This window comes from Emys orbicularis, chromosome 3 (assembly GCF_028017835.1).
Source record: "Emys orbicularis isolate rEmyOrb1 chromosome 3, rEmyOrb1.hap1, whole genome shotgun sequence".
In the NCBI taxonomy this organism is placed as follows: domain Eukaryota; kingdom Metazoa; phylum Chordata; order Testudines; family Emydidae; genus Emys; species Emys orbicularis.
Window position 1 is genome coordinate 166,522,759 of NC_088685.1, and position 26,546 is coordinate 166,549,304.

Sequence of the window (26,546 nt, forward strand, 5' to 3'; positions counted from 1 at the left end):
ACTTGAGGAGTAAGTAGGGCATAAGATAAGGGAGTTACAGCTAAAATAACCAGGCTTAAAAAAAAAAAAGTTATATCTATTTTCCTTCACCTAGAAAATGGAGGGAGAGGGGTTTTTTTTTTTGTTTTACTTAGTGACTCAGTCCTTGTTTTGCATCATTGTGCTTTGGTGTCTGGCTTGGACAAAAAAAAGCCTAACTGCCCAATCAGAGCCTGGCTTTGAACCACCAATATACCCTGAGCCACACTATAATCATTTATAAATGCAAGCATCCTGCATGGTAGTGCGTCTCCTGTGGCGAGCCGTCTCAAACACCTAGATTGTCGTGCAGTCAGTTGGGTTATTCCAGGTGCTCATCCCCTCAATGTGTCAGGGAAAGTTTAGCATATTGGCACAGAGTGTATTAACTGGCACTGCTTTTCCCTCTGTCTTGTAGTAAGGGGGGCCCACTGGATGCATAGTTCCTGCAGGAGTTGTGCTATCTGTGGGTGGACATGAGGGAGTGGGACGGGCAGTAACATACACAAGGGGCATCTATGCAGATGTTAGGGAATCTGCAAATTGAAAACAGAACCACCAGATTATTTTGGGGACAAACTACCCAGAAACTGCATGAACTAGTACTTGTAAGGTTTCCTTTCCAGTCCGCATGTGAAGCCGTAGCTTGCCATCTCATTAATGTAGGTTAACCCAAGTTCATCTTAGATACAGAGGAAACTATCACAGAAAAGGGAAGGTTCAATTTCTTTTCAGACAGGACATTTTCTAAAATCTCTCCCAGCTGTCCTCCTTTGCTTTCCTAGAGAATCATCTTTGACCAGAAAACAGATACCTACTACCTGCCTCCATCCATGTCTTAACAGTTTTCTAGCTAACATAATTCCAACAGGTGCCCATTTCCACGCTGTGCCATCTGGATCTCATCTTTGTGCATGGAAGTTCTATTCACCCACTTGGCTCCCTTCATCTGCACAGACTTGTTAAGGTTTGGTAGTAAATCATCTTTAAAACCATTTGAGTGTTATGATTTAACAGGAGGAGAGATTAATGTAAGTGCAGAACTTATAATTTTGATATTAAAAATAAGGTTACCAGTCATTTTTGGCTTCCCAGGTTGATCAGCTGATTTCAGGTTTTTCTGTGACTGTTCTCTGGCTGCAGTAGCATGCCAGTTAGTCAGGAAGGATTGCAGTTCATAGCACCAATCTATTCACAAATTTTAAACCTCTTTTAAATACAAATTTATAATGGCAGAAGATTAAAAACAAAACACACACTTGTGCTTTGTTTCCAAGCAGCACAGAAAATATTTACCGAGCCCAGGAGAATAAGCCTAGTTTAAACTAATTTTCTTTTGCTCACTGAATTATGAACCTTACCAAAATAGCAGCAAGCTCCAGCAGGTATCAGGAACCTGAACAGTTAAATCCATTCAGTCATTTTTCATATTTTCCAAATGGCCTTCAAGCCCCAAAGTGAAATGACAGACTATTTAACTTCGAAAAAAGTGATATTTGGAAGGACTGCACAGAACATATGTTACATGCTGGCTAATTGTGTCCTGTTCTTCTTCAGTGACTGATCCACGTAAGAGGATAAGATCTGCAACTGTTACAAGCTAATGGTGTTACACCTGTGCTTGGTAGCTGACGGTTCTGCTTTTTATCCCTTCTTACAACCTATGCTAGTGTGTCATTAAATATATTTTCTCTCCCCCTCCATCGGAGGAATCTCCTGAAAAAACTGATGTGAGCACGCCCCCATGGAATAATAAAAATCTAGTTTCCCAAATATTTCCCTTCTATATCCCCATTGCCTTCAAAGTGCCCTTGGCCCATGGACAGCTGAACATTTTCTAATGAAAGGCAGTAATACATGGATATTTGGAAGTCAAGGATTGGAAATTGGAACTGCTGGATTCCATTCCTGCTATGAATTATTATGTTTCATTTATTTTTATTTAAAGTTTAAAATGAGCCACCTGTACAAAGCTCTAGGTACCCTGACACACAATATTACAACACCAACCCCACAGTATTAATTATTCAAAAAGGAACTCTTGGCAGTCCACCCTTGTGTCATTCAGGGAAGCACATCCTTAAACTCCACCCAGGGACCAATAGGCAGCCAGAGGAGATCCCAGAGTAGTGGTTTCATATGCTCCAGTGAGATGACTCTCTCAGCAAGTGAGCCACATTGGCTTCAGTCTCTGAATGGTTTTAAGGTGTAGCGGCATGGAGAGCACACTGCAGTAGTCTAAGCAGGAAGTTACAAAAGTATGGATAGCAGTGGCAAAGTCTGCAACTGAAAGAAAAGATCACAACCAGGGCAACTGACAAAAAGCGAACATGGTTACTACTATAATATGGTCATCAAACAGCAGCTGGGGTCTAAAATCACCCCTTGGTTGCTAACCCCAGTAACTAATGTCCAACATACTCCCTCAGTCAAAGGGTCTGATATTACCTCTGCCATCTCCTCTCGCCGCAACCCACCATCATCACGGCAGTCTTGCTTACTTTCATTCATTCCTCAACCTCAATTAGATACTGGCTAGGGGGGCCTAACCACACTGTCCAAGTCAAGCCTTGAACACGTTACTTGTATCCCCCCCTGTGCCCCAGTTTAACCATCTGTAATACTCAGAAAGTACTTCTTAGAGCACCTGTTCCATAGAGATTTTCTGAAAATTAATATTTTCAGAGTTTTTAGATTATTGGACGATTCATGACCCTTTTGTACCATAAAGACTGATTAACATAAAACCATTTCCAGGTTGTGTGTAAATCGTAACATATCTATTCAGGAGTTGGATAACACTTACCTACTTCACAGGTGTGATGATAGTTAAAGAGTAGAAATGGGCACAAAATCTGTATCCAAACATCTTCCAAAATGTAGTGAAATCCAGATCTGGATCTGACCTTCACAGTTGGTCTCTAATCTGTATAATGGAACTAAACAAAACTCCAGATCCACTATGGTGTTTAATAAAGGGAACCAAAGTAGTCCATTGATATTACAAAGAAAGGACGGGCACAAGAACCAGGATTCATTTTGTAACTATTCCTATTCTCACCATATTTGTTCCAATTTCTTTGAGCTGCTCTGGGATGTCATTAAAAAGCCATAATGGCAGGATGAAAAGAGCTTGTCATCTCTCTTCGTCTCATTGCACCTGTCACCAGAATGAGTTACCACCCAATGTTAGTGCTTTAAAAATTCCCATGACAGCAACTGTAGTAAGAGCAGAAAATGGTACAAAAACCAAACTGATGCATCGTCATTACACTTTTAAGAGACTACTTGTCACAGGTTGTAATTATGGCTCTGCTAAGGCAATGTTAGCTCAGCTGCTTCAGCGCACACCTGTTTCAACTTAATCTGCAATAATTAGGAAACGTAGGGCAGCAAAGAAAAAAGCTTTTCAGTTACTATTTCAAATAGTAAAGTTTGTGTGCCATTTAAAGTCCTGTTTTTCAGAACAGACTGCTGACTTGCTAATGCCAATGAAATGAAATAACGCAAAATATTTTTAGCAGCAGGAAGTTGTTACTTGCTACTGCCAATTACATGCCTTGTACTTTAATACTGACACTCTTTTTCCTTCACTTACTCTTCAAGATAGGTAAAATCTGGCTTAGGGCTAAACACACAAGGGTAGAAAGAAACCTCTCAGCCCCATGGAGTTGGCTGACCCCCCTGAAGTCATAGCCAATACTGGCAGTGATTACTGTGACAGAGCAAACAACAGTGTCCTAAATCTGCTCTTCAACAAAGGGGGAAGGAGGAGATTAAGCAAGAGACTTGGATGTATTGACTTTGGCAACACAAATACCTTGTCATGCCAATAAAGTTATTGAATTTGGGGAGGGGGAATTGGGGCAAAGTGGAAAATACAAAGGAAAAAATGAAATAAGAATAGATTTATCAAACACTGACACAGGGTTGAATATAAATAATGGGGACACGAGGTTTCTTTATATCACAATCATTGTTATTTACAGCTCTTTTAAATGCACACTGAGGACTCAAGTGTCCTCATCTTTTAGTTTAAAACGTGATCCTGCAGGCTCCAAAATAGTTGACACAAATATAAGTCTCTACAGACGCTCTTCCCAAAGAATTTTTTTTCCCTCCAAAAACAGGGTATATTTAAGAACCATTATGGCATCTTTCTGTCCATTATTCCCTATGCCTAAAAAAAACAAAACCAAAAAAACCCCCCAAATCCGGCTTTAACAGCTATTCCAAAACTAGATTTCTAAATATCACCACAATGATAGTACATAACAAGCATCAGTGCTGAAGCTAAAGACTTCTCATTTTAACACAAACCTCAGTGATTTCTGTGAAGTGCAGTACAACCCTGTACGTGTGTGTTTAACTTTACATACTGTAAGTCTTTTTGAAGCCAATGGGACTACTCAGTGCATAAAGTTAAGCACACGCTTAAGTCTTTGCAGGAATGGCACCATAATTTTTTCCTCAAGTGTAACTTGCCTTATATTACACACTGCTACGTTTGTAGACTGTAAAGTTATTTTTATACTTAAAAAAAAAAAATCTATTACAGATTTTTCCATCTTGGAACAAAAACAGGATGATCTGGAAAATCATGGAACAATATATATTAAAGTTTTGAAAATAGTTTGGACCATTTATAAATGGTTTTAATACTCTCCGTATCTTCCACAGAATGTTGTAGCTTCCATGTTTTGCATACTGGACAGTAAAAACATAGTAAGTATCAGCAGTTTATCATCATCCGGGCTAGGTTGTAAGAAAGTTGTATATAACATCAGTGTCTATACGAAGCTGGATTTATATTTACGAAATAGATGATGCACACTCTTAGGGCTTGTGTATATGAACAGTTAGCGTGATGCAGGCTAGCGTGCAATAGACACACACACTAGTTTTCCATGCACTAACTGTCCATGTGGACCATGCTGCCATGTACTAACCATTCACTGTGCACTTTGATCTACTCCTGTTTCAAAGCAGGGTAGACACTAGGGAAAAGTATACTAGGGAACTAGTAAGGCAGCAGGATCCACACAGACACTTAGTGCGTGGCAAGCTGGGTTGTAGATTTACCTCACACTAGCCTGCTGTACATTAACTGTTATTGTAGGCAAGCCCTTGCCATACATAAACATGTTATTTTGAAATGTTAAGTTAATTTCATTTATTCATTTGACATTGCTGTCTCTACAGGCAATTTCTTTACAATCCAGGAGCTCAATTTTTCCAGTTCAGTTTTGTGTAACTCATGTTTAAGATTTGGAAAACTATGAAAAGATGTTGCTACTCCCAATGATTTTAACATCTTGTTGGTCTCTTCACCCCACGAGTGCAGAACTAACTCATCAGCTGTTCCATGACACTGAAATAATTCAGGAAGGACACTTTCATTTTTCTGTAAAGCCTAGATGGGGGAAGAAAAAGAGTTCAAATATGGATTTTAGAAGATGCAAATGTTGAACAGATATATGAAAAGTTTATATACGGAATTCCAATATGCTAAACAAGTCCCACTTACAACTGCAAAAATCTACATGCAGTGTTTGATCCTGCTCCATGTAACCTGAATAGAAGGATTCACGTTGACCTGAATACCGCTGAATGGAGCCCGTGACCTTTATAATCTGCTAGACATTCTCAAAGAATAGGTACAATAATTAAAGATGCCATGTAACTAATCTAATTGCCTAATGTGCCATTGCACACTTGGCATACTTTGCACAGTGTAATAGCAGTGAGACTGCAAAAGTAAGCAAATAAACAATGTGTAAAGATAAAAGTAGTTTTCAAGCCTTTAGTCCCTGATATTTTGCTTACCCATGTTCTCAGTGCAGGACATTCCCTGGGGTTAATGACCACCTGGAGTTAATCAATTCCACTCCCCAGGAAATGCTGTGCTTCAATTGTTTTTGCCTAATTATCAGTTTATCTTTTTAGGTGGAATTTGTATGCGCTCCAAAAGGTATTTGTAAAAAAGACTGGCATTTACTCACCTGGTAAACAGCAGATGTCTTATTGAGAAAGCTAGAAAGAGCAAAGACTCCAGCCACATCTTGATGATACCTGTACGCTAAATGCATTGCCATGCCACCTCCCATGGAAAAACCTCCTAAAACAAAGACACTGGGATTTAGTTATGTCTTGCTAATCTAACATCTGACTTGATTATTTTCAGAATATTTTAGATTTTAGAAAAATATATATATAAAAAAAAACAAACTAAGATTCAGTTAGAAAGCTGTAGAGCTAAAAAGAGGAGGAAAAATTAATGAACCAGAATGGTTCTATTTCATAATCCTCTCATTTAATGGTCTCCACCAGCTGTTTGGACATTGTAGGTGTGTGTTTTATAGACAATGCAAAGCAGAATTTCATGCTGTGGGTAGGGCTGTCAACTCCAGTTCTTCAGGTGACTTTTCATACTTTGTCAGTCTAGCACTGATGAAAGATGACAGCATATCACCATCACTCAGGGCCGGCGCAACCCATTAGGCGACCTAGACGGTCGCCTAGGGCGCTAACATTTGGGGGGCGGCGACCGCGGCGGCCGGATCTTCGGCCGCCCAGGTCATCGGCGGTATTTCGGGGGCGGGACCTTCCGCTGCCTCTGTCGGAGGCGGTATTTCGGGGGCGGGACCTTCCGCCGCCTAGGGCGGCAAAAAAGCTGGCGGCGCTCCTGCCATCACTGTACATAATCAATTATTCACACCACTGGACCACCATGCGAGGCAGACTGAGATCCTCTCTTTTTTCACAGAAGAGATATGGCATGGGCGGTGCAGCTGGACAAGCTGAAACACTTCCCTACAATGTGCCCTACCCCTATTCTAATGGATCACTTTGAAGGGTAAGAGAATTGATTACTCTCTCTACTCATTCAACCCTTGTCTACCTTTTGAGAACAATAACTAGGCTGCCACCAGCATTTTTTCTTTTTTTTTTTTAAAGATGACAGATACTTGCCTGTTAGGAAATGGACTCTATGACCATCACATTACTTTCCATGTACACAATGTAGATGGTATTTTATTATTGTATCCAGCTAATAGAGGACATTAGAAGAGAAGCACTTAGCTGGAATGACTGTCCTGTTGAAATCTCTCTCAGTGCACAGACATAAGCTGACAGAGAATGGTTATGACTTGTGCTTAATTAGAACAGTACTTTTACACAGTTCGCTTATTTGGTGGTGCATTTGGGTTTCACCAAGTAGTTTGACTGGTGCTAAAAATAGATGTGAAGTTCTGAGTTCTGAACTTTTTAAACACAAAAGCTGCTGAATATAGATTAGAGGAAAAAGAAATACAAATGAAATGCAGTATGATTTTGACTGGGGCTTTTAAAGGCAGAATGGCAGGTTGATGTCATAGTCCATCCACTGGGTTGACCCAGCTCCACTCTACTTCTGCCCTGAACAGCATTTACACAATGCTGCTAGTGTGGAATTTCTGTAAAGACACTGCACTGAGCATCAACCTCACTCTGCACTGTATAATTTAGGTACTGTGGGCTTGACTTGACCACGTGTTATGACAGTGTATCCCAAGGCACAGGGCAGAAAAATCTGTCTGAGGGTAAGAGCAGCAATGATGACTACAGGGGACCAGTGCTACATCAAAAGTGTGAGGCCCTAGCAGGGGGAAAGGAAACAGCCAACATGCCAGGGGATGCACAGATAGGCGCGGGCAGGGGTGGAGGAGACCAGAACGCAACTTAAAACTGCACCTTGTACCACCCCTGCTGAAACCCCCAGGAGAGAACCTGTGCAAATTCTCCTTGGTCTTCTCCAGCAGGAAATTTCCTTTTGGGCACAGCATCTCCCGCATCTGTTTATCACACAAAAGGCTAAAGTTCAAAGGCAAAACAGAGAACTCAAAAGACCACCACAGAAAAAACCTCAACTATTAATGCAGGTTCATGAATACAGGGAGGGAGAGAGACACACACACACTCTGAACATCTAGATAAAATGTTACAACTACCCAAAACTCACTTCTGTAAAACAGCAATCTGTCTTGGCTGAAGTGTGCTTTGTTCTCTCTAGTGAGATCCAATTGCTTCTCACCCACTTCCTCATGCCACTCAGGCATGCCATCTTCCAAACTCACAAAAATATAGTGTATTACACTCCAAAAGGTTATTTTATGTGTTTATATCCATACATATATACATATAAATGCACACACTATACACACAGATACACATTGTCCATATGTAAATGTAAGCACATTTTTATGTTTTAGAATCTAGACAAATGTGTGCATTGAAAAGCCATTACTAGTTTGTAAATGATTTAATCTAAAATTTTGCACCCGGTTAGTCACACTCTGGCAAGACTATCTGCAATTACTCACCAGCAGTCTTTGACAATGCAATCACCTTCTGTGTAGAAGAATATTAGGTAATGGTGCTTTCATGTGGCTCGTACTACTATGAGAAAATTTAATACAAAGGGCTAGTTCTTTGAATTCAGTTTTCCATGGGAAAATCTGCACTTTATCACTCAATACCACAGTAGCGTCTGGGTAAATACTATATAGTAAATGCTTTGCAGACAGTGATTTCAACGAGTATTTATACATGAAGGCAAAATATTATGATTCCAAAAGGATAATATTTCAATGTACGTCTAAGTTTGACATAATACATAAAACACATGTTCACTCAAGGAGTTATTTTTTAAAAGACTTGAAATATTAAAATGAAACAAAAAATAAAATATACACAGTTGTTACAGAAAATAAGATCTCATAACTGACACAACTTACAAGATACAAGCAAACATAGACGATAACTACATGCAAGTTTAAGTACCAATTATCTCAGGCTTTGTCTTCACTACCCGCCGATCCGGCGGGTAGCAATCGGTTTATCGGGGATCGGCTTACCGCGTCTAGTGAAGACGCGGTAAAATCGATCCCTGATCGCTCTGCCGTCGACTCCGGAAATCCACCTCGGCAGGAGGCGGCAGCGGAGTCGGCGGCAGCGCGGCAGCGGTCGACTTTCCCGCGTCCTCACCGCTAGGTAAGCCGACCTAAAATACGCAACTTCAGCTACGGTATTCACGTAGCTGAAGTTGCGTATCTTAGGTCGGACCCCCGCTGTAGTGTAGACCTAGCCTTAGTATAAGGAAAGATAGCATGGAACATGCAAGACTTACAACATTACTAACCAGATTCTGTTGCGAGTATCTATCAAGATCAATGATGCAAGTTCAGATGTTTTAATTTTAGACGTGCAGACCACTCCACTCCCAAGGAGTACACGGAGTGCCATTAAAATATTAGAATTTGCCAATAGGTTCCCCATAAAAACATCTGCAAGTATCACAGATTTTCCCTTATAATTACAATTTGAGAGATCTGTGGTTAGTGCTTTGTAACAGTTAGTAAATGTTGGCTTTATCATGGATTCTGCTGCATGTCAAGAACAGTGATCAAAAAGCAATATACTCTCCTGTGGCCCTGATTCAGCAAAGTACTTAACTGTGTGCCCTAACTTTAAGCATACAAGTAATCCTATTGACATCAAAGGGGTGACTCACTAGGGATGTAAAATGTTAATCGGTTAACCGATAAGCATGAGTCTTATTGGTAAGGTATTCCGATTAACATTTAAACTCTGCTGCGGGACTCTACTGCCGGCCCCCCATGCCCACGGCTCTGCGTGGGGCCAGCAGCTGGGACCCCGGGCGCGCGGGGCCGGCAGTGGAGCCTAACGGTTAAACGTTTAACCAATACAATTTTAATAGTTTAAACATTTACTTTTTAAAAATGCCATTTACATCCCTATGATGCACATGCTTAAAATTAGGCAAACACCTATTAGGCCCCAATTCAACAAGGCTTCTCCAAAACGAGCACCTGAGATAATACACCAAAACCTGCTCTGATGGGGCTGAAGTCTGCTTTTGTAATAGGTCTGCCACCCATATGTGTCCTCTCTGGAAGTCAACCACTATTAACAGAGAAGGATATGGATAAAGTGAACTTTTAGGACACACTGCCCATGTGGAGGAAACTGCTTGTCCTTGAAATAGCTACTTGTGAGCTTTCAGCTGAAATCAGAACCCTTCACATCCTCACTTTACAAATAAAGAACCTGAATCAAGGTTGAGCTCTGCATGTGTGATACCCAAGTTAAAAGCAAGAGATTTAAAGCAGGCTGTTCTCTAGAACCTCAGGTGCAGTATAGAGTAACTCAATCATTCAAGTGCATGGTGACATAACATGGGAGGAGCAGGCAGAGACTGTGCTTCCCATAAATATTTTATTCCCTCTCAAGGAAGATTAAATCCCAACAACTGCTGCCATGTTTCAGTGGCAAGTAAATAAATTCTTCCATATACAGTTTATAAAAGGGCTTTAGGATTTTTCATAATGAGATCTTCTGTCTAAATATAAGATCTTCAGACTCAACTCCCCTTAAACCTTTAAATTTCAGTGAGGCTACTCCAAATCGACACCTGTGAGATGAGAACCAGAACCATATGTGAAGCAAAATCTGTTGCTTCAACCACTATGCTTAAACCCAGGAATTGACCAGTTTGCTTACTATAATACTTCAGTTATACTCATTTCTTTGCATTACTCACAACCCACTATTCACTCATCAAACAATGGTTTGGGTCTCAAATCTGTAAATGAATGCTTAATTTCATGACCCAGAATGAAGGATGCCTTATCTAAGGTCTCTCTTACAAGTGCTCTGTATACCAGCCAGCCTGTTAACAATTTATCTTCTGATTTCCCTTGTTACATTGTGTTTGATTTCCTATCCCTGACTTCAAAATGTTCAGTTCTTTGTGTCTTAGAAAGTGGAAGAATATCTTTTTAATCAGTCATGAAGACTGCACCCCATAATGGGCTCTAGGGCTTCTGTCTCACTAATGGTTTTCTGAAATCAGAGACTGGAAAATGTACTAAAACTTATTGTAGAAAATAATCTTAGATTTACAGTAGAATGGACCGGGTGGCCAGTTAGGTTTTTCCATCTAGCTTTAATGTGTTCAAAGCCACTTGCCTGGAAACTATTCTACAGACCAATAGACCCATACTGGGTCAGACCAATGGCCCATCTAGACCTACAGTATCCTGTCTTCCAACAGTGGCCAATGCCAAGGGCTTCAGAGGGAATGAACAGAACAGGTAATCATCAAGCGTTCCCTAATATTCAACTTAAACATTCCCTTTATTTCACCAAGTTACTCCAAATTTAGCACCGTAAATAATTCCGCCCTTCCTCCTTGATGTTTCAGTGCTCTGTAGCGCTAAAGCCTAGATTCTTCTCTCTCTTACTGGTGTAAATCACGAATTGCTTCCCTGAGTCATAATCACACTGGTGTAACTCCCTTTGATCTAAGTGAGAGGAGAACCAGGCCCTTAATCATCACTAGCCAAATGATACATATTCAGCCTTTTAGAATCTTTCCTCATTAGTCGGGCCCTTCTTCGATAATTTTTCCTGCTCTTCCCTGAATTTCTTCAAGTTTATCAATATCTCTCTGACAATGAAGTGGCCAGAAATGAACATAATATTCCATATGTAGTCCACCAGCATGGTATGAGGAGAGACAATTACCTTCTTGCCCATTTTACTGCCGAGAGTATATTCAGGTCTAATTTTCTGTCCACTCTTTCAGCATTACTGATTCCCGGATTTATCCTTTCCACTGAATATCTGAGTTTAGGATCATTATTACTCAGAAGTATTAGCTTGTATTTTTCCAAACTGACTCTCATTTTGTTATTTTCTGCCCATCTTTCTTCCCTCTCTAGGGACGATTTGGGTAACTTCTCTTTCCCCGTTGGTGAATGCAACAAAATATCTGAACAAGTGACCTGCAAAGAGACTCATGTGCTCGTTACTTCCTTCTATCAAATCAATATTTCCATAAGCATAAACACACTACAGTATCCCACCTAGACACTTCCCCCAACCTGTTATGGTTTGCCTTGAGCTGAGCAGCAAATATCAAGTAAGCACTAAGTACAAAAGCATATAATGAGCATATGGCCACTAGCTGAACTGCAAGAGTGGGTGCGGCAGGAGAGAAAATGCCTTGACAAGACAACATAACGATAGCCTATTATTGTACATACGAACAGTTACTGTGCCCCAGAACTAATAGGGCACACGACTGAATATTACAACAGTGGATGAATGTTAACGGGATAGCAAATTTTCTTTATCTATTCCATACGAAGAACTTCATGAACATAACTGTCTTTTGTCAGTTCTTCAGGGCAAGGACTTTGTCTCCTTGTTTATCTGTAAAGCACTGCTACATAACTCACACACCTATCCCCTAGCAATACTGAAATGTACAGTTTAGAATCCACCGTAGTTCTGTCCTCTGTTTACTGTTCAGTAATTTCTTAATGCCTTTACAAGAATAAAGGCAGCTTCCTTTTAGTAGCCAGACACTTTCTCTTTTTACAAATTGGGAGCATGAATACATTTGTTGTCCAGGTTTCTCTCCTGACAAAACACTCAAGCAACATGACATATTTTCAGCGAACAACTAAGTGGTACAAGTTCTACATTTTTATTGTAAAAGTGATACTTTTTTGCTGTATGTATTGTTTCATGTTGGAACTCAAAGAAATTTTGCCACATTTTCACTTGATATGAAAAACACATTTTCATGACTACAATTTTTAAAGTTCATTGGCAGAAAAGTAAAGACTAGCAAGAAAATGTCCATTCGTTTTTTATCTGATCATCTTATTACAACTATGGTTTAACCCCTATTTCTGTATGCCTTTATGAAGATGAGACCATAGATGTGGTACTGGGAAGATATCTGTCAAACATAACAAGATTAATCTCTTACTGCTGGTGACCAGTCCACACAGACGGACCTCTGCAACCATTTACTTCAATGGGGCTGTGCATGGGTGTAGGGATCTGCTCTCACTGATCAGCTGGGAGGATTGAGGGTCAGTCTTGTAACAGTTAATTAAATGTGCTTTTGCTGGTATAGCTTACACCAGCTCCCCAGACGAAATAAGCTATACTGGAAAAAGAACTTCCCCCCCCCCAGTATAACTGCATTTACACTTGAACTTTTACTGGTATAAAAGTGTTGTTAAAAATAATCCCACCACCACCACCTGCCCACATCGCACATTGTTATATCAGCAAAAGATTCTAGTGTAGACCTGGCCTAGCACATGGCAATGGCCTGAAACTATAAAAGAAGAAATTCTTCTGCTAACAGGAATTTTAAACAGTGGAACAATATTGCCAAGGGAGGTTTTTGCGGCCTTACTTAACAGATTAGCTTAAAACCTCCATTCATTTCCACCTTTCCAGCCCCCTGCACCAACTTTGCGCCCTATGAGTCTCCAAGCCTCCCTCACAACCCCACCTTTTAAAATCTGTATCTCATTCACATCTTGTACCTTCTTCCATGCAGCTTCATCACTTGTGAGGTTGTCTCCCTCCTCGTAAGCACCAAACCACCTTTGCTTTTTTCAGATCCCTCCTGAAAAATGGTACCTCTTATTCTGGGTTGCCTTTCAGAGATGATCCACCAAAGGTAACTAACATAACCTTGAACTGTCATCTAGTATGTCTGTACCATATTGTGTCTCTCATTTTGGCCCTAATCTCAAAGATACTTATGAGCATGAATAGTTCCAACTGGGCTACATTTGAAAGATCAGGATTTACACTCAGCAGAGACTATCTTCATGTAAATCTCATAGATTCATAGATTCTAGGACTGGAAGGGACCTCGAGAGGTCATCGAGTCCAGTCCCCTGCCCTCATGGCAGGACCAAATACTGTCTAGACCATCCCTGATAGACATTTATCTAACCTACCCTTAAATATCTCCAGAGATGGAGATTCCACAACCTCCCTAGGCAATTTATTCCAGTGTTTAACCACCCTAACAGTTAGGAACTTTTTCCTAATGTCCAACCTAGACCTCCCTTGCTGCAGTTTAAGCCCATTGCTTCTTGTTCTATCCTTAGAGGCTAAGGTGAACAAGTTTTCTCCCTCCTCCTTATGACACCCTTTTAGATACCTGAAAACTGCTATCATGTCCCCTCTCAGTCTTCTCTTTTCCAAACTAAACAAACCCAATTCTTTCAGCCTTCCTTCATAGGTCATGTTCTCAAGACCTTTAATCATTCTTGTTGCTCTTCTCTGGACCCTTGCCAATTTCTCCACATCTTTCTTGAAATGCGGTGCCCAGAACTGGACACAATACTCCAGCTGAGGCCTAACCAGAGCAGAGTAGAGCGGAAGAATGACTTCTCGTGTCTTGCTCACAACACACCTGTTAATACATCCCAGAATCATGTTTGCTTTTTTTGCAACAGCATCACACTGTTGACTCATATTTAGCTTGTGGTCCACTAGAACCCCTAGATCCCTTTCTGCCGTACTCCTTCCTAGACAGTCTCTTCCCATTCTGTATGTGTGAAACTGATTTTTTCTTCCTAAGTGGAGCACTTTGCATTTGTCTTTGTTAAACTTCATCCTGTTTAACTCAGACCATTTCTCCAATTTGTCCAGATCATTTTGAATTATGACCCTGTCCTCCAAAGCAGTTGCAATCCCTCCCAGTTTGGTATCATCCGCAAACTTAATAAGCGTACTTTCTATGCCAATATCTAAGTCGTTAATGAAGATATTGAACAGAGCCGGTCCCAAAACAGACCCCTGTGGAACCCCACTCGTTATGCCTTTCCAGCAGGATTGGGATCTCTACGAACCTGAGCACCCAGTTGGCACTAAAATACAGTTAAAACAAACGATAGTAAGAGCTGGTTGAAATATTGTGAAAATTGAAAATATATAAAAAAAATTGACGTGTGTAATTTCACACCCTCCCCAGTTTTTTTTAAGCCAGCACAAATAATAAAACATTAGTATACAGAATAATGTTGCATGCCAACTACAAAATGACCCAGAAGGTTTTTTCCAATCCTAGCATCAATGATTGCATGAGTTTATGGAAATGCTCCAACAATGGGACACTGATAGGTACATGGCAAGCTGGTGATCCAAATGCTAGAACAGATTCAGGATTGCTTATCACCATCTGGTTGGTGGTGCCCAAGTATTACGAAATCCATATTCTACTTGCTCAAAGCAACACTGACAAATTTGAGAATTGGTCCGAATTCAACATGATGAAATTCCATAATGGTAAGTGCAAAGTACTACATTTAGGGAGGGGGAAAAAATCAAATGCACAACTACAAAATGGGAAATAACTGGTGAAAAGGATCTGAGGGTCACAGTGGATCACAAATTTGAATATGAATCAACAATGTGATGAGTCATGAAAAAGTCTAATATCATCCTGGGATGTATTAACTGGAGTGTTGTATGAAAGACATGGGAAGTAATTATTCTGCTCTACTCAGCACTGGTGAGGCCTCAGTTGGAGAACCATGTCCAACTGCAGGCACCGCACTTCAGGAAAGACATGGACAAACTGCAGAGAGTCCAGAGGAGAGCAACAAAAATTATCAGAGGTTTAGAAAACCTGACCTATGGGAAAACGTTAAAAAAAAACAAAAAACTGGGCATGTTTAATCCTGAGAAAAAAATACTGAGGGGGAATCTGGTCTCAGTCTTCAAATACATTAAGGACTGTCATCACTTGTTTCCCATGTCCACTGAAAACAGGACAACAAGTAATGGACTTAATCTGTAGCAAGGGAGATTTAGGTTAGATACTAGAAAAAAAACTGTCTAACTATAAGAGTAATTAAGCTCTGGAATAGACTTCCAAGGGAAGTAGCGGAATCCCCATAATTAAAAGTTTTAAAGAATAATTTGGACAAACACCTGTCAAGGATAGTCTATGATGCCCATTATATGTGATCAATAATAAATACATATTTTAAAAAATTAGTTGCGCTATAAAGACATGAACATGGCTGAACTGAGTAACTGCTGATTTTATTGCTGCAACCCTTGACCTTCCTTACTCCAACCCTTCCCTACTGTTTGCTAAGCCTGATCCCTGTACCATGCATATCTAACTTAGAAAGGGTGACCAAGTGTCCAGTTTTCGATCCTGGCGGCTCTGGTCAGCACCACTGACCGGACCATTGACTGTCTGGTTGGCGGCGCTGCGCAGGGAACCGCAGCCAATGGGAACTGCAGGGGCGGCGCTTGTGGATGGGGCAGTGCACAGAGCTGCCTGGCTACGCCTCCGCATAGGAGCCAGAGGGGGGACATGCCGTTGCTTCCGGGAGCTGCTTGAGGTAAGCGCCGCCCAGAGCCTGCACCCCTGACCCCCTCCCTGGCCTCAACCCTCTGTCCCAGCCTCCCCCTCCCGCTCGCTGAACCCCTCAGTTCCAGCCTGGAGCGCCCTCCTGCACCCCAACGCCATCATCCCCAGCCCCACCCCCAAGTCTGCACCCCCAGCCAGAGCACTCACACACACCCCATGCCCAAACCCTCTGCCCCAGCCCAGAGCCCACTCCCGCACTCCGAAGCCCTCAGCCCCAGCCCAGAGCGCCCTCCTCCACCCCAAATCCCTCATCCCCGGCCCCACATCAGAGCCTGCATCCCAACCCCCTGCCCCAGCCTGGAGCCCCCTCCCGCACCCTGAACCCCTCATTTCTGGCCCCACCCAGGAACCCACACCCCCAGCTCAGAGCCCATACCCCTTCCCACACCCCAACCCCTTGCCTCAGCCCGGAGCCCCATCCCATACTCCAAACCCCTCGACTCCACCCCCCCAGCCCGGAGCCCCCTCCTGCACTCCAAACCCCTCATCCCTGGCCGCACCCCCAGCCGGAGCCCTCACCCCCTCTCACATCCCAACCCACTGCCTCAGCCTGGAGCCCCTTCCCGCACTCTGAACTCATTTCTGGCCCCCCCCTGGAGCCCCACATCAGAGCCAGCACCCCAACCCCCTACCCCAGCCCAGAGCCCCCTCCTGCACCCTGAACCCCTCATTTCTGGCCCCACCCAGGAACCCACACCCCCCAGCCCAGAGCCCATACCCCTTCCCACACCCCAACCCCCTGCCTCAGCCCGTAGTCCCCTCCTGCACTCCAAACCCCTCATCCCTGGCCGTATCCCCAGGTCGGAGCCCTCATCCCCTCCCGCACCCCAGCCCCCTGAGCCAGCCCGGTGAAAATGAATGCGTGAGTGAGGGTGGGGAGAGCGAGCGACAGAGGGAGGGGGAGATGGAGTGAGTGGGGGTTAGGCATGGACAGGGCAAGGGAGTTTGGTTTTGTGCGAGTAGAAAGTTGGCAACCCTAAACTTAGAATGCAAATCTTTCAAAACCTATGTCTTTCTGTCTGTACTGTAAAACAACGAGCAGAGTTTCGGGTGCTGTAAAATAAAACAATCAGCAAAGGCAAAGAAATTGAAGTATATGATCTTGTGGCAGACATTATTAGCCACAAAAACCTTCACCCCAAAATGTAAGTGAAAGGATCATTTAAATCAGTACTTACCAAACTTGACAAAAAAGCATTTACATTATAGCAAATTGAGTATGGGGAAGGAGGACTGATAGTACTGGTTTGAGTCACTCATTTCTTAGGTATAATTTAGATCAGTGGTCTCCAAACTTTTTTGATTGCGCACCCCTATCAGTAAAAAATTTTTGAGCACGCACCCCCTGCCGCACCAAAGCAAAAAAAAAAAAAAAAAAAAAAAGGCGCTCCTCCTGCCGCGCAACCCCCTTTGGAGACCACTGATTTAGATAACCCACACAGCCACATACTAGATGCTATATGCGCACACACATGCACACAAAATTCTACTTCATCTTCTTTGCATTCAGATACTACAGGAATGGGCAACAGCACACAACTCTAAATTTACCTCTGGAGAGCTCTGTAGTAAGCGTCCTTACATGAAAGACAACATACTTCATCTTCCAATATTACAAAAGATGCAAGATGGGAGAACTTGGAGGCTGGAGACATAAAAAGCCATGGCTGTAGGTGAAGATGTTTGCCCAGCATGTTTTAATGATTTATTGTTGATTTTTCATCTCTCAGTACTTACAATGCCTTCTTTCTCTGGGATGTCTAGTGCCAAGATATTTCTTCCCCCATCCCATTTTCACACATACTGAGAGGGATGACTATGCCAATATTTACAAGAGATGCAGCCCTTTCATGTTACTTCCACCATGGTCCAGTAGCTATGTAAGAAGTCTAGCAATAAACAAAAAAGTGGTTGTGTCTCTCATGTTATTGTTATAGTACAAGGGGTCAGGAATCATGCATGTGTTTTCTGGCACATGATCAAGTCTACAGGACTGTTATTGAAAGTTTATTTTCACTGGCTGCTTATACAAGTGACTACAGGTGGCAAAGACCAACGTGCTTGGATCAGCATTTCATTATACAAAAAGTGACCTGTAAAACTAGGAAAGTAGTAGTAAATCAAAGGGGGGGGGGGAAGTCAGCTTTTGCTTAGGTATCCAAACATCATAACTGAACTTTAGAGCAGGCTTCAACATTAATTGACACCTCATTTTTAAATCCAAGGATCTTTTTGAAATTCACACAGAACCAGGGTGCTTATACTAGCGGTGGGTGTAGTATAAAAACCTAGATATGAACAGAATAAAAATTATTCTCAAGTGTTCTAAAATTTCATCGTGATTTGCATATTTTAGGATCTGTCTAATTTGGAATTAAACACAGAAATTTATAACATAACAATAGTCAAATTTGACCAGTTTTAACATTCCTTTGTATCTTTAATATCCATATAATTCTACTTCTAAGGTTATTTTTAACCAGTAACAGCAAGACCCAACAATAAGAAATCAATGTATGCACACAACTGAAGGTGGAGGGGGGCATTTGGCAAGAAAACGGCTTTCATTTTCGAGTTCTGGATTGGGTTATTACTACACAACAATCGAATAAATCCTCGCTTTTTTTTAAACTTATGAAAAAATTCCTTGATGGTGCTCTTTAAGTTGGAAATCTTGCTACCTTTGTAAGACTCGCTGTGATGACTTGAGACCAACTTCTGAAAACTTTTTCTTAAGGTATAAGTAGTATGGGCTGTATACGGCCTTTAATTGGTGCATGGAACTCCCACAGAACTTGCAACACACTTTACATCAAGTATCAAAAGTCATATGTATTTAAAACTGTTAAACTTAGACTGTATATTTGAAAACAAGGATGTGATTAATATTAAGGAAGCGGTTCTTCTGATGTTTAGGAATTAGATTGAGGTGAAGAGGGAGGAGTGGCTGTATACTACTCAGGTCCCACCTTCAAGCCAGGAGCAGCTGGATGCTTCCTTTAAAATGATGTAGCGAAATGGTTAACAGTGTTGATCATTAAGCTGTCATCATTAGGTGTCATCAGAATTAACTGTGTTATTGAGATGAAGGGTTTAGACCACAATTCTTTTCGGAACTAATGCTCCTATTGTATCAACAAACCCCAACCCTGTGTAAAACTTGACTCAGAGTAGGAAGGACAGTTACCCTCCAGAGGACCATGATGAAAATGTTAGGTTCTCCCTTTCCATTCCTGGAGTTCCTGTCTCGTTTATCCTCCTTTCTTTCAGACTGTTCTCCTGTCCCACTCTACGCAGCAGTCAGCTACCACCCACTTTGTGCCCTAATTTTTACACCTGGCTCTCCCTCCCCTCATAATCTCCGACCCTCATTCTCAACCTACAACTTCCACAATGGCATGCCATCTGACCCCTCATCCTCCTTTGACCTTCACCACTGAATTAAATCCCACTCACTAAAATGTCTACTCCCTCAACTTTGTCTTCAGAAAACACTGCTCCTCTGTTCCTTCAACATCAGTGTTCCCACACCTTGACTATCACCTCATCTCCTTCAGCACCCACTTGTCCATCCATCCAGCCTGTGCTGCTTTCAGCCCATTGCCATCGACAGCTTATCTGCCAAGTCTCACTCTCTTCTTCATTGACTCAGTTGTCTAATCCCTCCACTCCTTCTTTCCACAGAAAAATGTCCTACTAATTTGCCACATGGCTCACCACCACCACCATTCAATTTCTCAGCATCTGCACCACTGAACACCTCTGGAGAAAGTCTCCTGAGTAACAATGGCTTCCTCCACTATAAGCTTGTTCTCTTTGACTTCCTTGTCAAACAGCACTCTACCTCCCCACATGGCATATCCACGAATCAGCTGCCTGTTCACCACCAGATCCCCTCTTAAAATGCTCTCCCGCATCCAGGTAGAATGTTCATGGCATTTACAAAGAGATGACTGACCGGGTCTGATGTGACTTCCCACTTCCTTCTTCTCCCATCACCCTTTATCACCTGGGGAATTCTTCACATCTGTGCAGAGGGAGTATACAGCCCTACCACTTTGATTTAGCAGTGGGGAAGGTACCTACATGGCCATGTGAATAAGATCTTGTGCACCAGTTTTTCCACACCCACATTCTCATCACCCCTATGTACACATTTGCACTTATTTGGTCTGATGCTGGATTACTGACTCAGTCTTTCTTTGTCATCGTAGTGTCTAGAAGCCCAACTGAGATCAGGGTCCTATTGTGCTAGGCACAGTACATGCACATAGCAAGAGAACGTCTCTCAAAAACCTTGCAATCTACATAGACAAGACAGACAAAAGGTGGGAGAAAAGACAATTTTCATCAATTTAAAGATAGAGAATTTAAAGACAGAGGCTGGAACTTTCAAAAGAGACTAAGGGATGGAGACAACTAACCTCAATTACTCCCTTAGATGATTTCCCAGATTTAAAGTGTGTCTCAGACCCTGCAATCTCACTACTTTTATTTTCCCGAGGTCAAAGGGAAAATCTAGCAGCAGAATGAGTCTGTATGTGGAACATCTCCACCCCACTCCCAGAAAAAAACACACCTGCTCTTCTTCAGCTGTCTCGAGGCCTGCAGGTATAACACAAGAAAGCCAGATCAAAGAGACTGTGCTGACAGCCATTCAAAATAATGCATTCTACTGCCAGGGCAATGAGCCACCAAGGAAAAATAAACAGTGACCTTCAAAGAACAACACAGGGCTGGGCCAAGAAAATATGCAGACTGAATGGTCCTGGCTCCACTGCTTAGGAGCTCAATGGCAAGAGTCAGTTGCCCAGGACGTCAGAAGTTCCCACATTAAAAGTTTATTCCAATCTGAAATATTTAGTCATGTAAGAATAGAACAAGGAGTCAGGCACTCCTGAGTTCCAATTCCATCTCTGACTTATGCTACTCCTGTGGCCTCAACCTCTCTGCTTCAATTTCCTCAACCGTAAAATAGGCCTGATACAGCATATCCCTTGAGAGTGCTTGAAGATTAGTAGATATTTGTACAATGTTCTGAAGATGTAATGAGCTAGATAAGTGCTAAATATGATGAGTAAATGCATTTGTTACCAAGTTCGACCATTACCGAACATTTCACAGGACTTTTGTTTTTTCATAACTAAACTCTTCCGAAGCAACCACAGCAGTAGAGAAGATACAATGTGCAACCATTTGTGTTGTCTAGATCAGTGGTTCTCAAAGTCAGTCCGCTGCTTGTTCAGGGAAAGCCCTTGGTTGGCCAGGCCGGTTTGTTTACCTGCCGCGTCCACAGGATCGGCCGATCGCGGCTCCCACATCCCTCGGCCCACGCCGCTTCCCGCTGCCCCCATTGGCCTGGAGCGGCAAATAGGTGGGCCGAAGGATGTGGGCCGGTGGGCCAGCTCTCTTATAAGGTATAAACATAAAAAAACTCTTACCTAAAATTATCCTATTCTTGCTGATGCCATTTTTAACCTCATCATCAATCACGTTTGTAAGCACCTGACACATTGAGTCAATGGTTTCAATGTGTTCTGGACACTCATTAGAGATCTTCCATCTGTCAAACCACACAGTGGAGAGGGCCCCTCTCATAGGTGTATACGGTCTGGAGGAAAAGAAAAGAAAGGTTGATTAAAAATATATGAGAACAAAGGCATTCAGTATAACCATGGTAAATAACAGAGAATTTGGTGACTGACTGAAAAAGAAGAGAAGGAATCAATTAATTGTCTCTCAATTCTAAATGTGTCTAATTTAAACGTTATTTACTATTAGTTATACAAAGTCTCTTTGTTCATCAAGGACTATCCTTAAAGGGTGAGGACATTTAGAAAACTGTTTAAAATACAAATGCAAGTTTCAATCAGCACAAGGTCATGGCTGCCTAGTTTCATATACTAAGTCTTTTAGAGCACAACCTTGCCAGCAGATCTGCAGGTGTGACTCCTATTCCTGAGCATACTTCCTGTTGAAATAAATGGGAGTAGGGAGTCAATACATGCTGACCTATTTTCTATGGGTTGCAAGATCCTCAGGTCACATACTATGTGTGTGTCTTGGGGGTGGGGTGGGGGGGGTCTGATTTTATATCAGGAATAAGGCTGAGATTTTTTCAAAACCACCGTGGGGATTCAGAGGCACAATTCCTATTGAAAGTGATGGGAGGGTTTTTTGTTTTTTTATTAATCTTCTAGGCACCTATGGAAATTTCAGTCTGTGTGAGTGTGTGTAGGAGAGAGAGAATGAGTGAGTGGTGAGAGATAGTTTATCTTAATAATCCAGATAACTTTATAAATAAGGTTGAAAAACACAACTTTGCTTACCTTGCCAGCGTGCAGATTGAAATTAGAGATGTAATTATACCATTCTTTGCAATACTGTAGTTAGTGTCAGATTAGTATCACAAATACCTTACATACACTGTCCAAAACTCAAATAATCAAGGAAGTTACAATTCAAAGGAGACACTTTTTTTTATGATGATGATGATGAAGAATTGGCCCCTAAAATCCCCAGAAAGATGATCTAATTGTCTTACAATGGTAACAATTCAATACCAAACCTACTGCACTGAGGTCAGTGTTTCATGTCAAGGGGGTCAAAACCAAGATCCCCAAAATCCTTAATTGCTATGTTTAATCAAGGGGCACATTTTTCACTCTAAACTTAAACTCAGAAAAGCTCAGATCAGATTACAATAGTTGCCTACAAACAGACAGCCTTTGATAAATTTGTCTGGCTGGGAACCCACTGAAAATGAAAATGAAGCCTTCAGTCTTCTATCTGGATTTTCTCACTACTAAGGTTTAAACAAAATACCACTAACAATCCCAAAAATGCTTAATGAAGCAGCAAATTCTGCCCTTATTTATACCATGGGGTTTGCACATGTGTGCAGTAGAAGGGTCTATTTCTAAACCAACGAGACCGCTGCATCTCAGAACATATAATAGGCAGTATTTTATATATTTGTATTACTATGGCACCCCAGAACCCCAGTTATGGACCAGGACCCCATTGTGCTAGCCACTATATAAACACAGAACAAAAAGACAGTCCCTGACTCAAACAGCTTACAGTCTAAGTATAGGCACTTAGAGGATAACAGGGTGATAAGTAATAGCCAACATCGATTTGTCAAGAACAAATCATGCCAAACCAACCTACTTTCTTTCTTTGACAAGGTTACTGGCATAGTGCATGGGGGGAAGCAGTAGACACGATTTATCTTTATTTTAGTAGAGCTTTTGACACTGTCGTCGGGTGGAGGTGGAGCTTGAGCTTCAGCTTCAACCCTGGGTCCCAGCAAGTATAACGCTGGCTCTGGCAACCCCATTAAAATGGGGTTGTGAACCACTTTGGGGTCCCGACCTACAGTTTGAGAACTGCTGGTCTAGAGAAAAGAAGACTGGGGCGGGGCGGGGGAGTGAGGCTGATAACAGTCTTCAAATATGTTAAGGGCTGTTCTAAAGAGGATTGTGATCAATTGTTGTCCACTTCCACTTAAGGTAGGACAAGTAATGGGCTCAATTTGCAGCCAGGGAGATTTAGGTTAGATATTAGGAAAAACTTTGATTATAAGGATAGCTAAGCACTGAAACAGACTTCCAATGGAGGTTGTGGAATCCTTGCCCGTGAAGGTTTTAAAGAACAGGTTAGACAAACACCTGTCACGGATGGTCTAGGTTTACTTGGTCCTTCCTCAGTGCAGGGGGCTGGACTAGATGACTTCTCAAGGTCCCTTCCAGCCCTTATATTTCTATGATTCTATAAGAGAAGAGACTACATTCTTGAATGAACTCCCACAGGAAAATGATAAAAGACAAAGCACCCCATCACAAAGTGATCACTCCATACCTGACCTCTCAGTCCTGATCCTCAAAGGAAATCTGCACAACACTTTCAAAAGACAAGCCTAAGAGCTTAAATTCATAACTCTGCTAGACACCATAGGCGCTGACTCAGTGAGTGCCCCGGGGCTGGAGCAGCCACGGGAAAAATATGGTGGGTGCTGAGCATCCACCGGCAGCCCGCCTATCAGCACTTCCCCCTCCCCTCCAGTGCCTCCTGCCCCCCAGCAGGCCCCACTAATCAGCCTCTCCCTTCTCCCTCCCCATGCCTCTCGCTCGCTGCAATCAGCTGTTTCGCGGTGTTCAGGAGGCTGGAGGGGAAAGGGGAAGTGCTATTAAACACATCACTTATCAGGCCTTAGTTTGGATTCCAAAGGATAAATAGTGATTGTTTATTAAACTAAAGGAAGGTCAGAAGACAGTATTCAATACACAGAAGAAGCTCCACTGAAATCTGTTCAAGAAATTTTATTCTTTGCTTCTTCCACTAGGGACTTCACCATTGCTATTGATTTTACATGGAAGGCACTCAGATACTATGAGGAGTAGCATTATAAAACAATTAGGGATAGATATTATCCAAATACTGGTTATAGGCCCTTTCTCAAAAACCTTGGCATCAGTGCTCATGGTAAGCACTGCTATTGACAGTGGAGCAAATGCCAAGAGACTTCAACTCCTAGAACCAATGGATTAATACATACAAGTAATTACAATAGGTTGTTAGAAAAAAAAAAACATTTAAAAGTTTAAAAAAAGAGCTTTGTCCTACAGTAGCAGGATTGCCCCGGCATTTACATGGAAAAAGTATGCGTGGATATTGCTGAAATATCCACAACAAATTTAGTGGTATCCAGCTTTGCAAGAGAAACTAACAGATACTTAAAAACACAAAATAAACAAACAAAACCACCCAACACAGCTCCTTTTATTTGACTTTCCCCTATACTGTTCGTTGGCATAACAAACCATTCAAAGTTGGAAATATGTCCTCACCCCCTTTGGTCTCCCTTATTTGGCAAATGCTTTAATTTGTCAGTGTAGTGGTCCCTTGCTCTCAAGCGCGGAGGGAGACCACTCCGCCTCACTGCGGCAGGCAGCAGCAGGCAGGGCCAAGCAGCTTGTAGTCTCCTAGCAGGGACAAACAACCATTAACTGTCTGGAGCTCTAGCCCCCTTCGGCAGGGCAGTAAGCAGTCTTTAACTCAGAGTCTCCCGGCTAAGGCTGACACCAAACAAGAGTCTAGGGCTCTGGTCTTCTAGGCAGGGTGGAGTACAAGCAATCTCTAGCCCACAGCCTCCTAGCTGGAGCAGACAGCAATGAACAGTCTATAAGGGAAGCTCTGGCCTTCTGGGCGGGGCGGAGCAGGCTTTTGCCTAAGCGGAGTGCCCCAGGGGTCAGTCCTGGGGCCGGTTTTGTATACCATCTTCATTAATGATCTGGATGATGGGATGGATTGCACCCTCAGCAAGTTTGCGGATGACACTAAACTGGGGGGAAAGGTAGATATGCTGGAGGGTAGGGATAGGGTCCAGAGGGACCTAGACAAATTAGAGGATTGTGCCAAAAGAAATCTGATGAGGTTCAACAAGGACAAGTGCAGAGTCCTGCGCTTAGGAAGGAAGAATCCCAAGCACTGCTACAGACTGGGGACCGACTGGATAAGCGGCAGTTCTGCAGAAAAGGACCTGGGGATTACAGTAGACGAGAAGCTGGATAGGAGTCAACAGTGTGCCCTTGTTGCCAAGAAGGCTAACAGCATATTGGGCTGCATTAGTAGGAGCATTGGCAGCAGATCAAAGGACGTGATTATTCCCATCTATTCAGCACTGGTGAGGCCACATCTGGAGTATTGCATCCAGTTTTTAGGGGCCCCCCACTACAGAAAGGATGTGGACAAATTGGAGAGAGTTCAGCGGCGGGCAACGGAAATTATTAGGGGGCTGGGGCACATGACTTATGAGGAGAGGCTGAGAGAACTGGGCTTATTTAATCTGCAGAAGAGGAGAGTGAGGGGGGATTTGATAGCAGCCTTCAACTACATGAAGGGGGATTCCAAAGAGGATGGAGCTAGGCTGTTCTCGGTGGTGGCAGATGACAGAACAAGGAGCAATGGTCTCAAGTTGCAGTGGGGGAGGTCTAGGTTGGATATTAGGAAACACTATTTCACTAGGAGGGTGGTGAAGCACTGGAATGGGTTACCTAGGGAGGTGGTGGAATCTCCATCCTTAGAGGTTTTAAAGGCCCAGCTTGACAAAGCCCTGGCTGGGATGATTTAGTTGAGGTTGGTCCTGCTTTGAGCAGGGGGTTGGACTAGATGACCTCCTGAGGTCTCTTCTATGATTCTTGGCTAAGGCAGCCAACAAACACAGAGTCTAGGCCTCCAGTCTCTTTTCTGG

At 42.5% G+C, this 26,546-nt stretch overlaps 1 protein-coding gene across 1 annotated transcript in view; it reads right to left on the minus strand.

Moving 5' to 3' along the window:
• Window positions 1-3,966: 3,966 nt before the first annotated feature.
• LYPLAL1 (lysophospholipase like 1) overlaps window positions 3,967-26,546 on the minus strand; it is a 41,599-nt gene continuing 19,019 nt past the window's right edge. The window contains exons 3-5 of the mRNA XM_065401336.1: window positions 21,733-21,902; window positions 6,021-6,136; window positions 3,967-5,431 (exon numbers count right to left, since the gene is read on the minus strand). Of these exons, the coding sequence (XP_065257408.1) occupies window positions 5,192-5,431; window positions 6,021-6,136; window positions 21,733-21,902 (526 nt within the window). The 3' untranslated portion in view covers window positions 3,967-5,191. The remainder of the gene's footprint in view (window positions 5,432-6,020; window positions 6,137-21,732; window positions 21,903-26,546) is intronic.